Source organism: Strongylocentrotus purpuratus, unplaced genomic scaffold (assembly GCF_000002235.5).
Source record: "Strongylocentrotus purpuratus isolate Spur 01 unplaced genomic scaffold, Spur_5.0 spur5_scaffold_11, whole genome shotgun sequence".
Classification (NCBI taxonomy): domain Eukaryota; kingdom Metazoa; phylum Echinodermata; class Echinoidea; order Camarodonta; family Strongylocentrotidae; genus Strongylocentrotus; species Strongylocentrotus purpuratus.
Window position 1 is genome coordinate 26973320 of NW_022145596.1, and position 17790 is coordinate 26991109.

At 38.3% G+C, this 17790-nt stretch overlaps 1 protein-coding gene across 5 annotated transcripts in view; it reads right to left on the minus strand.

Moving 5' to 3' along the window:
- The window catches only part of LOC584717 (TBC1 domain family member 1), a 105319-nt gene that overhangs the window by 31497 nt on the left and 56032 nt on the right, over positions 1 to 17790 (minus strand). For all 5 annotated transcript variants that reach the window (XM_030981048.1, XM_030981049.1, XM_030981050.1 and 2 more), the window contains 3 exons: positions 7077 to 7193; positions 5812 to 5916; positions 530 to 580 (listed from right to left, as the gene is read on the minus strand). In XM_030981048.1, coding sequence (XP_030836908.1) covers positions 530 to 580; positions 5812 to 5916; positions 7077 to 7193 — 273 coding nt within the window. The remainder of the gene's footprint in view (positions 1 to 529; positions 581 to 5811; positions 5917 to 7076; positions 7194 to 17790) is intronic.

Consider the following 17790-nt stretch of genomic DNA (forward strand, 5'->3'; position numbering starts at 1 on the left):
AACAATAACGATATTTTTTTTTTGTTGCATATTTAATGAGCTATGAACTTTGACCTTTGAACTACATACTCCGAAATCAAACTTAGGCTGTGATTTGATTCCATGTACCTTCATATCATTAAAAGCTGTCATACATTACTAAAGTTATCAAATGGAAACCAGATTTTTTACGAATGGACAGAAGAACAGACTGCAGCGTTACTACAGTATATCCCCTCCAACTTTGTAGGCAAGGGGATAATAATATGTTTTGTTTACCCAGAGTAGCCTAATCAGTATTTATACTGTTCTCCCTGACGGCCTTGCAATCACATCATTATTAACACGGCTTGAAACAGATTTTAAAGGGATGTGGGGGGATTCGGAATTGAACTTGAATACAACGCTCCTCAGATTTAATTTTAAAAGATGAAATAAAATGAAAATCAGTGTAATCCATTATTATGTTCGCAATTTTTGTTTTCTTGTTTGTTTGTTTGTTGGTTTGTATTTGGTTATTGTAGTTCTTTATTTCCTTCTCTTCACTCACCTCTCTTCCATTCTGCATCACGTGCCTGTCTGGACTACCTCGATGCTTGTTCTGAAAAACAGTATACAAGTTTGATTTTTAATATGAGATTCTGGTACAGGTCAGACAAAATACCGGTAAATGAAAAGTTATTATATCAAACTTGACGTGGGCATAAATTTATGGTCAAAATGTACAAGTTAAAGATTTGCAACAGATCATAAACACATCTGCAGGAATACATAATATATGAACATCAATGTAATCAACCCATCACCTAAGGGAACTGGGTGGTTTCTGTATAAATTCTATGGGAATGAAAGAATTTAGTAGTAAACTTGTATCAACAGTAGTCCCTAAATTTTCATGAAAAGTACAATTTCTGTTGATTTTTTTTTTTTTTTTTTTTTTTTTTGAGGGGGGGGGGGGTTGAAGTTGGCAATCAAACTCTGACATGCTTGTTGCATTATTCTAAGTTATTATCATGTAACATATAAAAACCAAATGTCATAGTCCGTTATAGTCCATTAGCAGTGAAAAAGAGAAATTTTGCCAAATTGCTCAAAATAGTATCTGACCTCATCAAGAGTATAAAAATATTTGTTTGGTAGGATAAAATGACCAAATTTATATTAATCAAAGTGAGTTTGGATAAACAAGGAATACATGGTTTAATTGACACTATGCCATTCATAAATTGCTGCATCACAACAAGGATTATAAGAGGTATGTTCATATATTAAATAATACCTAACAATAAGAATTCTCTTATTTATCATTTAACAACTAACTATAAAAATCACTGCTGGCATCTAATAATTTAACAACCACACACAAGAAAAATTCCAATGACTGCATGATATACATGTATGATGTCTTAAACTACTAACACCCAGATGACCGTGTACATGTACTACTGGTATCATTTCATTTTCACTTTGTTCAGAAATTAATTAGTTTCAATCATCTTGTAAAATTCAAGTATCAATCATCTCGTAACACTCAAGTATCAATACGCATCAAGAAGCATCCAGCTCACGACGAAATAAATAGTACCCCATGTGTCTCCGACACAAATTGTTCATATGATCATGTCATCACATGCAAAACCAATGCTATACTGTACTTCATATATTGATATGATAAACAACCCAGGCATGTGAGCAATGCTATTTTGATTGCAAACATACCAAGTCAATAAATATCACTCATATCATAAAGCCAACCATGAAATTGATGAGCTTTTCCTATACTGTCATGATGCTGGAATATTTGTGTAACATTAACAATGGATCAGTAGAACAAGGTGCACAGGGGGCACACCCTCCCTTTTCAATCGGCAAAAAGGGGGAAAAGACAAATAATGGAGGATAAGGAGAAAAGAAAAAGAGAGAAAGGACTCAAGAAGATGGTTAGACCCCATCCCAAAACCTCCCAAACTTGCATTTCATCCACCTTGTAAACCTGCTGATGCCCCCCCCCCCCCCCCCATGGCAAAATGGGTGAAAGACAGAAAAACAGAAGAAGAAGGGGATAAGAGGAGAAAGATCTTCAGGATGGTAATACCCCTTTTTTAAACAAAAAACTTCCCCCACTTCCTCACCTAGTATGATTGTTGTTCCCCCCCCCCCTCCCCACAATAAAGCTGATTTAGAAATAACACTGACGTACGAAGGAGATATGGGTTACCGGTAATGCCTTCTTGGCTTGAAACAGATGATATGATAGAAGAAGAAGAAGGAGGAGGAGGAGGAGGAGGAGGAGGAGGAGAAGGAGAAGGAGAGGGAGATAATGATGAGATGATGGTGATGATGATAATGATGTAGAAGGAGATAAGAGGGAGAAGAACAGGAAGTAAGAGAGAAGGGAGAAGGGGAAAGGGGAGAAGAAAACATTGCGAAAGAGAAGTAGGAGAAGAAGAATGAGAAGAAGAAGGAGAAGAAGAAGAAGAAGAAAGAGAAGGTGAAGAAGGAGAAGAAGGAGAAGAAAATGAAGGCAATGAAGGAGTTCTAAAGGACAAATAAAGAAGGAGAACAAGAAGGAAGGAGGAGAACAATAAGAGCTTCTTGTATCAGCTGATCCTTTGCACAGTGATCTCTTCCATCTATCTAGCCACTTCAGAATATTATTTTTTCAATACCAAAGAGATCAAACTCTGTAAAAGATCACTGCACTGGGGAAGATCATTCTATAATAAGACGTCAACTTAATACTGGCATGAGTGAACACTTTCAGCTAGTGATTGTCAAATGACGTTATCTGTTTATGCTGGTGCATACGCAAGCAATAGTGTCCAATCAGATGTATCTAATGTGATCTATGTTTATGACTGGACTCGTCTCTATCTCTTCTCAAGCTTTTTAAAGATATATGGACAGTTATTTTAAAGGGTGAAATCCATCGACTTTTCTTACTTCAAATCGGCAAATATAAGTCTATCAGTGACAGACTTATTCATAAAGTCAAATACTGAAAAAAGGCAAAATTTAGATATAATATAATAATAATACACAATATTTATAAGGCGCTTAATACTGGTGTCTCTAAGCGCACCATATTCTGACTAAACAATTATTTACCAAAACTTATAATAAACACACAACTTATACATCTGTTCTTTATTCAATAAATCATGCATATATATTAAGAAAAAATAAGAGTGAGATCAAACATACATACAAGAGGTCAAACATAGGATCAAACATAAGATCGAACAAACAAGAAATAAGACGGTGTGCACCTCCTTTGACCGACTCACAACTGCAAAATATTATTTATGAATTAAAAAGGTGCGTTTTCAGCAAGAACTTGAATTGGTCAAGAGAATGAATATTATTATATGAAAGTGCGCTGTTAATTTATTCCAAAGGATGGGGGCATTTACTGAGAAAGCTTGATCGCCATATTTTGTAACAGTACGAGGTCCGAGGGTTAACTGCAAGGTTGATGATGATCGAAGAGGTCTTAAAGAACTAGAAGAACGTAAGGAAATCAAATCTGAAAGATATTTAGGGGCTTGGCCATGGAGAATTTTGTATGTAAGAAGAAGAACTTTAAATGTTATACGATGGTGTATGGGAAGCCAATGAAGAGAACGCAATATTGGGGTTATGTGGTTAAACTTTCTCGAGAGAGTAACAAGCCTTGCAGCAGTATTCTGAATTCTTTGAAGTGGAAGTAGGGACGAATGCGGAAGACCAGAAAAAGTTGAATTACAATAATCAAGGTGGGAGGATACAAATGCATGGGTTAATTTTGCAGTTGTGGGCCGGTCAAGTAGTTTCCTAATTTTCCCAATTTTGAAGATTCCAAAAGATGCCGATTGACATACGTTTTTAATGTGATATATTTTCTTCTTACTTTATGAAGTGAGAAATATGAGTCTTCTTTTCATTAAGAATATGCATCTAACTGCAAAGGTTTTCACAATATAAACATACCTCAGGATTCAAAGTATTCAGTAATTAGGAGTTCTTATTCTCATGCTTATCGTTGAGTCTAAAGCATACATCAAATTAATCACAAAGCTGTTCTTATATTTCTTTAGATATGTCCAGTTACTTCCTAAGTTTTATTTCACAATTTTAAAACCCAGTTGCTGATGTAAGGCTGAATTCTCGGGGGAACAAGAAACCTGATGGATGACACCGTCTTTAAAATCTGATCAAAAATTGGATTTATACCCGCAAACACGTGTGCAGATGTTGCATAAACGTAAGACAACAAGCTAGGGTAAGTGTCTGGTGCAGTACACCATTCCACTGATCTGTTTTTAAGGGTCACATTGGTTATTTTCCATCATGAAATCATAGTCATACTATCTATCTATTTCATATTTGTCTTCTGTACTTTGTATTTTTTTACTTAAATCACAAGTGAAGTTTGCTGTCTAACAGTAAAGTCACTACTTTTCAAAAATGTTGTTTACTTTTTTTAATTCATAATGTGAAACCTCAATATTAAAGGAATCAGAAAGAAGGAGACTGAAATATTTGTCTCAAAATCATCATGATGAATGCTAGAAAGCAGTAGGTCTTAAAGGAAACCTAAACCCAAAGAATAAGTGTAGGCGCCGCTTTTTTGGTGACGGCGGCGGCAGTGTCAACATTAAACATTAAAAACTTATCCAAGGTTAAGTTTTCGATTTTTAATATAATTTTGAAAGTATAAGTTCTTATTCAATGAAACATGGACTGAAGGGTTATCAAGTATCCTCAATCATGTGAGGAGAATTTCAGGTCACTAAGTCAAGGTTAAAGGTCATTTCCGGTCTGCAAACTTAGACTTTGTTGGGGCATCAACATCAAGATTTTGAAATTTTAGCATAATTTTAAAAGTATACATTCCCATTCCATGCAACTTGAACAAAAGGGTTATCAAGTATCACCAATTATGTGATTAGTCTTTTAGGTTACGAAGTCAAGATCAAGTGTTACTTCAGGTGTGCATATTTAGACTTTGTTGTGGCATCAACATCAAGGGTTTGAATTTTTAGCATAATTTCAAAAGTGTTTGTTCAAATTCCATGAAACTTGTAAGCAAGAGTTATCAAGTATCACAAATCATATGACACAAATTCCAGGTCACAAATTCAAGGTCAAAGGTCATTTTAGGTCAGTAGACTTGAATTATGTTTTTCAAAACTTAATATGAGAATGAATTAATCAATTTTTGTTATTTGTTCATATTTCATGAAAGTTATCAATCTTGGTACAAATAATAGTAAATAATTCTTCTGTTTTTAGTCAATATTTACTTCATAATGCTGATTATATTCAGCCAATTTCACATTTTAGGGAATGCTAATGGGCCACCCTGCCTGTAAATAATGTCCAAACCTCAATTTTTCATCATATCGAATTGCGTTAATGCAGGCAAGACCGCCGAGAGCGTTTCCCTTTTTTTAAAGTGCTCATTATCACCCCTGAACTACGTATGTTTATGTCTTTTCAAATTATGACTTTGTGTGACTTTTGGTAATAAATTTCACAGATGTAAACCAATTGAATTCAAATCAAATTAAAAAATGAAATGAAATACTTCATTATCAACAATTGTTCCTACCTGTAGTTTATGTCACAAATGATTACAAACAGAACATGTAAATAGAAATAGGAATTCTCCATTCCTATTAAGTCAAGAAGATTTGATAACCACAGAAAAACAAGGGAACCATGGTTGAGTGGGTTGCTGTGCAGGAGAAAATGATAGTGACCATTAGGACTATGTGACCTTTGTGAGCAGGTGTTTCAGTCTGTGGGTCCTCTTGATAGAATTAATAATGAACATTGATTACTACTCACTCTCGTTAAGAGGTTCTCAAAGGAACTAGTGAGAGACTTCTTGGCTTTCTTTAGAGACTCCAGCTTGGTGTTGGTTGATCTGTTTGAGTCTGTCTTGTAAACTTCCTGTGAAATTGGGAAAGAGAAGAAGGGCGAGAGAGGGAAGATATTTGCGCTGATTCCAAAAATATCAGTCCTGTTGACCCTTCTCACTGCATTTTGGACATTTAGGCCACTTTTTGGCCCAAACTGATCATTACGGTCACATTCTCTAAGGGGTAACTTTTCAAATTGTTATTGTCAGCAAAGCAGATTTGATGGGCCTATTCTATGTAAGAATGTGTACTGATGCTAGAAAAAGTGCTCAAATTGACCCCTATCTGCCTTTAACTACAATATGGTAATTTTTGTCACTTTTTAGCCGAAAAATAATTACCATTTCTGTTGATCTTTGTCCAAAATCAGGCAAAATCTTCAGTCAGAATCAATATATGGACGGGCTTTGACATCAAAATTCAATATTAAAGGTGCACTGATACCAGAATAATCAATCTCATTAAAGTTATTATACACATCAGAACACTTTTGTAATTTTGTTCAGTGGCTAGCGTTTTGCTACGCTGCACAGGTTGTAAGACGTTGACCGGCATGTTGAAAAAATTGGCCTGTCGCACCTTGCCATTGGGGATGCTGTCAATTGTGAATCTACCCTATAACCTACAAATGTCATAACCCTTCTTGCCATTGCAAACCTCACAGGATTCTGACTGCCATCTTATATTACATTCTGTCTTATTTAATTTAGTCAATGATATGGGTGTGACACTGGTGTTGGTTACACATTTTCATTACAACATCATGGCAAGATGGTTCTAGTTACTAAAAGGTGTTCTCATCCTTCCCATTGCCATCCCCACCCCACTCACCGACCCCCCCCCCCACACCCATCACCACTACTACCACCACCACCATCATCATCATCACTACCACCACTATCACTACTACCTCCACCCTCCACCACCATCACCACTTCCACTATCATCAACACCATTGCCCTTTGGTTACCCTTAAACTAAAATAAATATATAAATTCTATTATTCTGAGTATGGTTCTGCTGCTGTTGCTCACACACCTTCATCAAAATCTTAACAGCAAACTGGTTCTAGATATCATAAGTTAACCTTACCCCTCCCCTAATCACCACCACCACCAATAGCAGAAGCAACATCACCAACACTACCATCAACCCAATCATTGTCTGTCTGTTTGTCTCCTACTCTCTTACCTTCTGTTTGATTTCATCACTAATATGAGTATGGTTCTGTTGCTGTTGCTCACATACTTTCATCAGAAACATCATGGCAAGATGGTTTTGCTCCTGTTTGCTTGAAACTTGACAATTCTGTTTTTAAAAAGTTATTAAAAAAATAATAATCATGATTCTTGACATAAATGATAATAATGGGGGAGCCAGCATTTAAAACCTTTATCATAACTCAATTATCAAGAAATTTACCTTAATCCATCAGATGAATAGCCTATAGGCCTATAGGCCATTTTCGTATTGTAACCAAATTTAATGCATACATGGTATGTCTTTGTGGAGTGCCTCAATATAAATTATTTAATTCACCTGTTATTAGAATAATTATATTTTCAAAGACAGAATGCAAGCGATAATGTTTGTCCAACCTAATGTAGAGGGCGCTATTTCAGTTGCTGCCCAGCCCAAGATTTTGTGGCTCCAGAATTTTACATTTTTAAGCATTTTCCTCTGTGTTCCTGTTGTGACTGTTTCGTTATTGTCTTCATCAATATTTCTGGATTTTACTAGTCAGGTATGGCAAATTTATGCTCCGTTATTCTTTGCCTTCACGTATTGTCATTTGTATCGTTTATCTGGTTATCTAGTATCTACATAACGGCCATAGACTTACACGCAAGGACAGTAAGCGGGGAACGCCCTGTGTCGGGCTTTGTTATTCTAATTGATCCTGATCGAACAATTCAAAGCGGAACGTCATATGTGACAATGAATGTTTACAGTCGAGATGAGCTCATCGCATTACGTAATGTATCAACAAAACCATGTGATGAGCTGTGGTGCGTTGCTAAGGAACTCGGTATTGCTCGACGTTCTCGTGGACACCGTGCTGGCCGTAATGTACATAGGCCAATAAAAACAAGAATTTCTGATAGAACTGCCAATTGCAACAATCCAAATTTAGTTTATCCTTCAAGAACCCTTGTCCCTATACCAAGGAAGCAAAATCAGCAGTTCAAAGAAGCATTCCCTTCAGTTTTTCTAACTAATGTTCGCTCAATGAATAATAAGGCTGATGAACTCTTCGCTACTGCTAATGCTTTCCAAGCTGATATTATTGGAGTAACTGAAACTTGGTTTGGAACATCTAATCCTGCATCTGCAAATCAATTAGAAGGACACGTTCTCTTCCATCGAGATCGGACAGATCGCAAAGGTGGTGGGGTCGCTCTGTACGTGAGAAATAACTTAAATCCTGCTATCTTTGGTTCGGACCTCGTTCCAAGTCATCTAGAGATTCTCTGGGTTAAGGCTAGTCTACAACATTATATGAAAGGGAAAAGGGATATTTTTATCTCTGTCGTCTATTCCCCACCTCGTTCACCACTTCAGAATGATCTAATTAATAACATTATCTTTATCGGGGATCACATTCGTTGTCGATACCCAGATGCTTCACTTGTAGTGATTGGCGATTTCAACGACTTAGACACTAGCCAATTTGTCAGACATCTCAACGTCTCGCAGATGGTTAAAACCAATACTCGTAACAATCGCATTTTGGACATGGCTATCCGTAAACACCAACTCTGATCACGCATGTGTGTTTGTGCCTCCCAGTGGAAGGCAATCTAGTTCTCGTATCATCAAGAGATATAGTCGTCCTCTGAGAGACTCGAATATGCGGTCATTTGGTCGATGGATCACGACATTCAGCTTTGATTGGTTGCGTGAGCTTGAATCTCCTGACAACATGGTTGACGCTCTACGGGATGTGCTGTCCCGGGCTTATCAAACTCATTTCCCACTTGTAGTTACCAAGCGAAAGTGTAATGATAAACCTTGGATATCGGATAGAATCTTGTCACTCATGAAGACTCGACAGCGGCTTTTCATTCTGGAAATCGTGAGCTGTTCCAACTCTACCGCAATCGTGTTCAGCGGGAGATCTCGAAAAGAAAAGCATCCTTCTATGCACATCGCATTCGCAAGCTGAAAGAGTCTGATCCCGCTAAATGGCATAGGCATATCCGAGACATGGCAGGATTCGCTAATCAACCCCTGTCCATGCCATCATCCTTTGGCAAAAGTGAAATGCAGCAGGCCACGAATATCAATGAACACTTCTCAGCCATTTGCAATGAGCTCCCCTCGTTGGATACTTCTTCTCTTCCAGCCTACCTGCCAACTAGGTCACCTGTGCCAACTTTGCATCAGCAAGATGTATACAAGATCTTGAAGGGATTGAACATATCCAAATCTACACTAAAGAGTGATCTGCCAGTGAAAATCATAAAAGAGTTTGCACTGTATCTATCTGATCCTCTATCAATCGTCTTCAATGAGATCCTACTATCTGGTAGCTATCCGCAGTCATGGAAGCGGGCAGTTGTCACACCAATCCCGAAAAAGCAACCTGTTGAAGAGATGACTGATCTGAGGCCAATTTCTATTACCGCAATTTTTTCTTGTGTAATGGAATCATTTCTCTCCAAGTGGATTTTCCGTGATCTGGTTCGCGTTATTGATGTACGACAGTTCGGCAATGTTCCTGGTAGCTCTACTACACATTTCTTAGCTAGCCTTATCGACACCATCATGAAGGGCACTGATAAACAAGGAATGTGTGCATCGCTGTGTACGATTGATTTCGCTAAAGCATTCGACAGAGTAAATCACAATGTCGTCGTCAGGAAACTGATCGAGTACGGAGTACAGTCTTCTGTTTTACCGACAACTTGTAGCTTCCTGAGTAACCGCAAGCAAGCTGTTAAAGTTGGTGCTTCTACCTCTTGTGACCTTGAGCTCGCCAGCGGTGTCCCCCAAGGGACAAAACTTGGCCCGGTGTTGTTCCTTGCCATCGTGAATGATGCTGTCATTGACTTTGAAGCCAGCTGGAAGTACGTCGATGACTTGAGCTTGGTTGAGGTGCACCCTTGTAATCAACCATCTAACCTCCAATCAGAGCTCAATCATCTTTTCCAGTGGTGTCACCAGAACGACATGAAACCTAATCCACGGAAATACAATGTGATGAACTTCTCATTTGCTAAATGCCCACCTGTCTTTCCTGCGCTGCACATTGCTGAATCTCCCCTTCCGGAAGTTGACAGTCTTAGAATTCTGGGCATCATTCTCCAACGCGATTTGAAATGGAATTCTCACGTGTCCTCGATGGTCTCCAATGCAAGTAGACGTCTATACATACTATGTCGCTTAAGGAAATGCAACCTCCGGCAATCTGAACTCGCAAATGTTTATGTCATGTACATCAGACCAGTATTGGAATATGCTGCCCCTGTCTGGTCATCAGCAATTACTACACAACAGTCTGCTGACCTAGAGCGCGTCCAAAAAAGGGCCTGTCGTATTATCCTGAGCGGCTATACTTCCTACACTTCAGCCCTTGAAACAGTAGGCATCCCATCCCTTGAAGCATGCAGACAAACTCTGCTCTCTAACTTTGGTCTTCGTCTTCTCTCCTCTCGACACCGAGATCTCCTGCCCGAGTTCCGAGGGCAGACAACGACCCGTCAGCTTCGGAATTCCAACGAACTCAATATCCCAATGTGTAGAACCACAAGATATTGCAAATCTGTGATCCCTACCATTGTACGGCTGATAAACTCAGATTTGAAATAAGCTTGAAAGAATAATAATCCATTCGTTTCGTTAGATTTTATCAATTCAATTCAAATTTCAAAATAATATATATACCTGTATTTTTGCAGAATTTTTCCTCTTTTTTTAACAGCCATTTTTTTTTGTAAATTCAATTTCTATAATAATAATACGCTAAGGCTCCGCGGGGGGCGCGACGTCTCCGCCGGCCTTTGTATTCTATTGTTTTTTAATGAGATCGCCGACCGAAGTTGGTGCGGCTATCTCCTCCTGAACCCTCCCCTCGGGGTCCCGGTGCCCGGTGCCATCGTCCGCGGGAGAGTCTACTCTGTGGAATTGGCTATACTCCGCCCGAGGTCCTCCTCCGTGTCGACGTCCAGGGCGAAAACAGACGCGACATGCATAATGCATGATATGCGTGACGACAGAGATACCTCATGGATATTCAACATTGCATCCGTAGACACACGACAGACGACGAGCAACTCACATTAAGTTGCGTATTAAATGCACGATGCACACGGTCGGGCTTACCCGGGTAAAGCATCTTTCTATATAGGATATCCTTTGTAGTAGCTGCACAAGCCACAGAGATACACACGAAGCTTCGATCCCGTCCACGTCCAAACTTAGAGACCTATTTCCATCATGATTGCCGCGATTTTGATATAGTTTTCGTGAATGGAGGTATGAAATCAAAGCTTATTTTATGATTACTACGGCCATGTAGTCTAGACCTATACTAAATTTTTATTATCATTTTCTAAAGGAAAGTTTTCACAAGAAAACCATTGGACTGACAGTTTAGTCGCAAGCTGCCTTCATACAGTGCAGGGCTTCTGTTCAGTGTGTGTGAGTTGAGACGAGCTTGCAGGAAGCTCCAACACCGGCACCGAGCACCGCAGGCGTCCGACGCCTGCGGCGCCGGTGTTCGAGCTATGGAGTTACGCTGTAGTGTGTGTGAGTTAAGCTGAGCTGAGCTCGAGTCGAAGAGATTTGACACTTTGAAATTGTTATCTGTTGGTTTGCATCATTATTGCCGCGATTTCAATATAGTTTCGTGAATAGATTTACGAAACCTGAGCTTAGAATTAGTAAAAGTATTACTCATGTCTACGTTTTTAAACGACTACCTGATTTTCTTGTGAAAATTTTACTTTGAAGAATGATTATCGAAATTCATGGTCAGAAATAATCACAATCTAGGGTCTATTATGTTACAGTTCTTGCATCAAATCAATGCATGAAAACTTAGTTATTGAACTAGAATTTTTTTTTTTTTTTAAATAGGCAATTATGAAGTAGGTAGCCTGAAACCTGAGCCTTCTAAACAAATCTCAACAAAGTGAAGGCCTATATCCTTTGATGAATTAATGAAAAAGTAGCCCCAGAAAAAAGAGCCCCCGAAAGTTGAAAAAAGTAGCCCACGAAAATTTTTCCAAAAATTTGAAATAGAGCCCCCGAAATGAAAATCTTAATTTTCTGCCTGCGCCCCCCTCTAGAATCCCGCGATTTCCGCGGGTCCTGAGTTGAGTGTATATATAATATAGGCGTGGGGTCCACGGGTTTCAAGGGTCCATAAACCCCCGAAAGCTCGGGGGTTTTAGGCGTTTAATTAGGGTCAGATGAGCATATTTTTAATACTTTATTTGTGACACTTGCGGGTCACTAATTGGCGTGGGGTCAATGCGAGAGTTGCATAGTGTTGCGTACCAACTACGCTGGCCTACATTACTATATGCTGAGGGACGGAACTGGGTACGCAAGATGAACGAAAACAATTCAACATGTTTAATTTTTTTCGCGTACTTTCGGCGTAGAAACTTGACGTAGAAAGTACGCCTTTTTACATACGCAACACTACGCTACATGCCTACGCAACAGTATGCTACCCTACGCCAGATCGACAAAGCAGTAAAAGCTTTCCACACAGTAAGCAACCATAAGCAAACCTGTACGCCAGCCTACGCATAACCTACGCAGGGACTATTTTCTCATTAATACGTAGCCTAATTTCTGCGTAGTCGGTACGCCACACTACGGAACTCTACGCAGTTCCAGTGGCTTGAAGAATAACTACCGGTACAGTTGGATCGTTTTTTAAATTTTTATATGAGGCCAAATTTAAAAAAAAACATGTTTAGCGTCCTGTTTTTTTCGAAAAATGGGAAGGAGGAGGCCCTTTTTTTTTTTCTTCTTTCAAAATGGCCGCTCCATACATTTTCCCTGACATTCGGGCTTTTTTTCAAAATGGCGGCCGACAATTGTTTTTTTTTTTTTTTAATATCAGAAATAATTTTAGCAGTGCTTTTCATGTTTTTTTTCTTTCAAAAACTAAAAAAAAAAAAAAAAAAAAAAAAAATTAAAAAAAAAAAAAAAAAAAAAAAAAAAATAGGAGGCGGCCCCCAAAAAGGAAACGGACAGGACACTGTTTTATTTTCTTTAAAAAAGAAAAAGAAAAAAAAAAAAAAATTCAAAAAAATTCAACAAAAAAAATAAATAGGAGGCGGCCCCCAAAAAGGAAGCGGGCGGGGACGCTAAACATGTATATTTTATTTAATGGCCTGAATGGCAAATAAAGTTCTTGGTGGTTTTAATTTAGGCAGTCTCTATATATCTATTTACACCCCCCGCCCCCCTCTAGAATCCCGCGGATTTCCGCGGGTCCTGCTAGTTCAATAATAATTATATATCTTAATATGGATCTTGAAGCAAATACATGTGTATTAACCATGTTTTGCCTAATTATGTAAAGCTTTTTATATTTAAATATCTATGATGAATATATCAATGACATTGCGGTTTGTGCTTTAGGATTCATTGTTTAATTTTGTAGTCGGTTTAAGTTGGTCTAAAAAATTATGCTGCATTAACCTTGTACGGTATTATATTTGTATTATAGTTTATTACACTTTATCCGATTATATATCTAGTTCTCCATTTCAGCCTATTTATCTGTCCTACTCTTTATCTGTCCTTTTGATTGTGTAGTCTCCTTGCCAGCTTCTCTTTCTCATCTCTCTATGCCTCCCTCTCTCTCTCTGTTATTATCTTACCAGTCCTTCTAATCTTCTGTTAGATTTGTCGTATTGTCTTCTGCTACGCGATCGTTCTCCTTCAATCCGTTTCAATCTCTTCTCTTGTTTCTCTTCTTTTCTTTGATCATATCCTTGATTATTTATTGTGAATCGCCATTTATATGTATATGTTATGCTTTTGAATGTATCTTTTGTAAATTCAATTTGTTTCAGCCTCTGGCTGCTATTTGAATGTTTTTTAATCAATAAACCATATCAAATCAAATCAAATCAAAACAACACGGAATGTATGCAATTTGCATTCTGACTATTGAAATATAATTATTTGTCACAAGGCAATTAACAAAGATTTGTTTACATTTAATACGATAATGGCCTATTATTGGATTGAAATGAAAAAGAAGTTGTTTGCATTGTTATGCCATAATTGAGGAATAATTGTTCAATAACTGTGTGAGTGAAACTATAGAAGGTCATTAAAGGACACCTCACCCCCAGAAATAATTATAATTACCTTAGTTATTCTAAGTGATTTATTGTATTCTTGCATGCCTACTAACATACAAGATTCCCAACCGAAGTGTATGAGAGTGGTATAAACCTGGCATAATGTAAAGTGTCTCAGCACAACATGGGCATCTCCACTTTGTTGATAATGTGATGTACTATGCGAAGTTGTTTATCAAGTAAATGTATTTAAAATGTATGGATGCTACTTTTCCATGTGTGTGTGGTGATGAAATATTTCATTTACCTGTACTATAATTGTCAGAATGCAAATTCCATAAATTGTTGTTGCTCTTCTGGGGTGAATATTTCACATTTTATAGATGAAGTAGATTTGCCAACTGTTATATTTGAGTATTTTGATATAAATGAGTTACAATTGTTCTTTTGTTATATATTTTTCACCAAATATTATTTTTACCTTTCTTAGCTATGATTTTCCCCTCATTGAAAAAAAAAGGTTTTATTATTGAATTAAAAAAGGCTTTTCAATTATCACTGATTAGAGCGTGGTGCATGATACATGTACAAGTTCACCTGGTACCTCACATTATCAAGAAAATGGCACCGCACATGTCATGGTAAAAGACATTACATCATAACAAGAATATCTTCATATCTCATGTACATTTTCAGAAGGAATATTGTACGTCAATAGACAGGGTCAAAACTCATCTTTCAGCATACCTACACTTCTTCTTTGGGATGAGGTTTCCTTTAAAGTGACTCAGTAACATTGTTGAAAGTTGATGAAAAGAATGCATAATTTGTGTATGAAAAGTTTCTTATCATATTTCACCTACTGTACTAACCCTCTATTAACATGCTAAAAATCCTGAAAAAATTCTCTGACCACAAAGATATTTATGTTTTTCTTTGAACGCGTCACTGTGCGACACTCTCTAACAGTAAATTCTCCCAACCATTTTTGAATTTTTCCAACCGTTTTTTCATGAAAATAAGACATAAGACAGGCTTTCAAAAATCTTTCAACACTTAGATATCTGGAATGGTATATAAAGCCAAAATTATTGCTTTGTGACGATTTGCATTCAACTGAAATGTAATTAAATTGTAATAATGTAGTTGGGAGAATTAAGGAATCGATCAGATCAGTTTTTCCTAATTGTTGTCATTCATAATGGTCTGTTTTTCACTCAAACTTTCAGATTATTTTTAATTGTACATATAGCATTAAAGTCACTACCTGAGCATGATTTTATCTCATCTGAACAATGTTACCTAATACCAAGTCCCTTGTTATTATGCTCTGGTTCCTCTTTGGTTTCCTGCTTTTTGGTTTCCTCTCTACAAGTTCATTTTAATCACTCATGCATGAAATATGCATCATATAAATGGCATCAAATGAAAGAGGAGGATCTCAGCTTTCCAAACATGGGTCATTTATTAATTATAAATGTGAATAAGTGATGATAAAAAATCGATAATTCTCGGTTTCGTTTTTTCTGGGACGCACTGTATATATATATATATATATATATATATATAGGACACAAGGTAGATAAATAAAAACACCGGAGAAGTGAATATTCCACTGACGTTTCGGGCATAGCCCTTTATCGAAGTGATTCAAGCATGAACAACAATATACAAAATCAAAAATATATAGGCGATGCTTGGTAGTCAAGATGCAAAGGCGCGTGAGAGTACGCGAAAGAAGAGAAAAAGAGATAGAGAAACGTCACAAAGCTCAAAAGTTGGACCATTGTGACGTGAGAAAATAGGAGAAAATTAGAAATATATCAACATCTCTAGGACCGTTAAAGAACTCATACATGCAGGAGCTTTACCCTCGAATGCTGCCAATCTCATCCAAGATAACCCGCAATGTGCTACTTTCTATCTCCTCCCGAAGATCCACAAAGTTGATAATCCTGGACGTCCTATCGTTTCCACCATCAACTGCCCTACAGAGCTAATTAGCCAGTATTTAGACAGCATTATTTCCCCTCTGGTCACCAAGCTTCCTACTTATGTGAAGGACTCATCAGATGCCATTCGGCTCTTCAAAGATTTCAACTTCCAAGGGGATGAACCTCATCGTCTACTTTTCTCCATGGATGTTTCGTCACTGTATACTAACATTCCAACAGATGACGGTTTGAAGGCTATCAAACATTTCCTTCAACGCTATCCAAGCAGAGACAGACCCAGCGACGCTACTCTACTTAGATTGGCGGAGCTCGTCCTCACTTTGTCGTCTTTCAACTTTGACGGTGAATGCTACTCACAGAAGAAGGGCGTTGCCATGGGCACCAAGATGGGACCAGCTTATGCATGCCTCTTCGTTGGGCACATCGAGGAGCAAATGCTACAGAATTATCAACATCCTAAACCGGTTCTCCTGAAGCGTTACATCGACGATTACGTAGGCGTGTTCACGAGCACTAGAGACGAACTAGAGAGGTTCATCCAGTACGTGAATAGTTATCATCGATCACTGCGTTTCACTCATGACATCTCAGATGAGTCTATAACATTTCTCGATGTTACAGTCAGTGTGGAGGGTGACACTCTTGCGACTGATATTCACTAACCCTCTTGTACTCACGTACAACCATACATCTCAGCGAATTGCTAAGGCCGTACGTGAAAACATCAACATCCTCCGGGCTGACGAGACGACTCTTAGTGTATTTGGGGCCAACCCATTCATCACGGCGTACCGGAGGGGGAAGAACATCAAAAACGAACTTGTCTGCTCAAGACTTCCCAGTCTGATACCCCACAGCATCACTAATCCTGGTACCACTCGGTGTAAGCGTCCTCGTTGCAAGACCTGCGCCCATGTCTCATCCCATGATGTGGTGGGCCCCAGAGGAACTTGGCATATCAGAGGAGAATTCACATGTACCACCACTAATGTCATTTACGGATTGACATGTACCCGCTGTTCCATGGTGTACATCGGGGAGACAAAGAGACGCCTAGCCGATAGAATCACGGAGCATCTGCGTTCCATACGCCTGAAGACAGCCGGACTACCTGTAGCTCACCACTTCAACATCGGAGATCATAATGCTGATGACCTTCAAGTATGTGTGCTGAAATCTTGCCGAGATGAGAAAGAAAGGAAGCTGATGGAGGAGAGGATAATCTTCAAACTTGGCACTCTCCACCCGGACGGGATGAACGCCACTTTCAGATCTTTCCCTAACTCACACTGAGCTTTGTTGAACTTTAATATCTTTATTACGTCATAATGCTTTTTCAATTGCTTATTTTTCTTTCTGTGCGCCTCTTCTTTTCCTTTTCTTTTGCTTTCCGCGTATCTCCCCTGGAGATACGCTCTCCTAACGCTCCCTATATTTCTAATTTTCTCCTATTTTCTCACGTCACAATGGTCCAACTTTTGAGCTTTGTGACGTTTCTCTATCTCTTTTTCTCTTCTTTCGCGTACTCTCACGCGCCTTTGCATCTTGACTACCAAGCGTCGCCTATATATTTTTGATTTTGTATATTGTTGTTCATGCTTGAATCACTTCGATAAAGGGCTATGCCCGAAACGTCAGTGGAATATTCACTTCTCCGGTGTTTTTATTTATCTA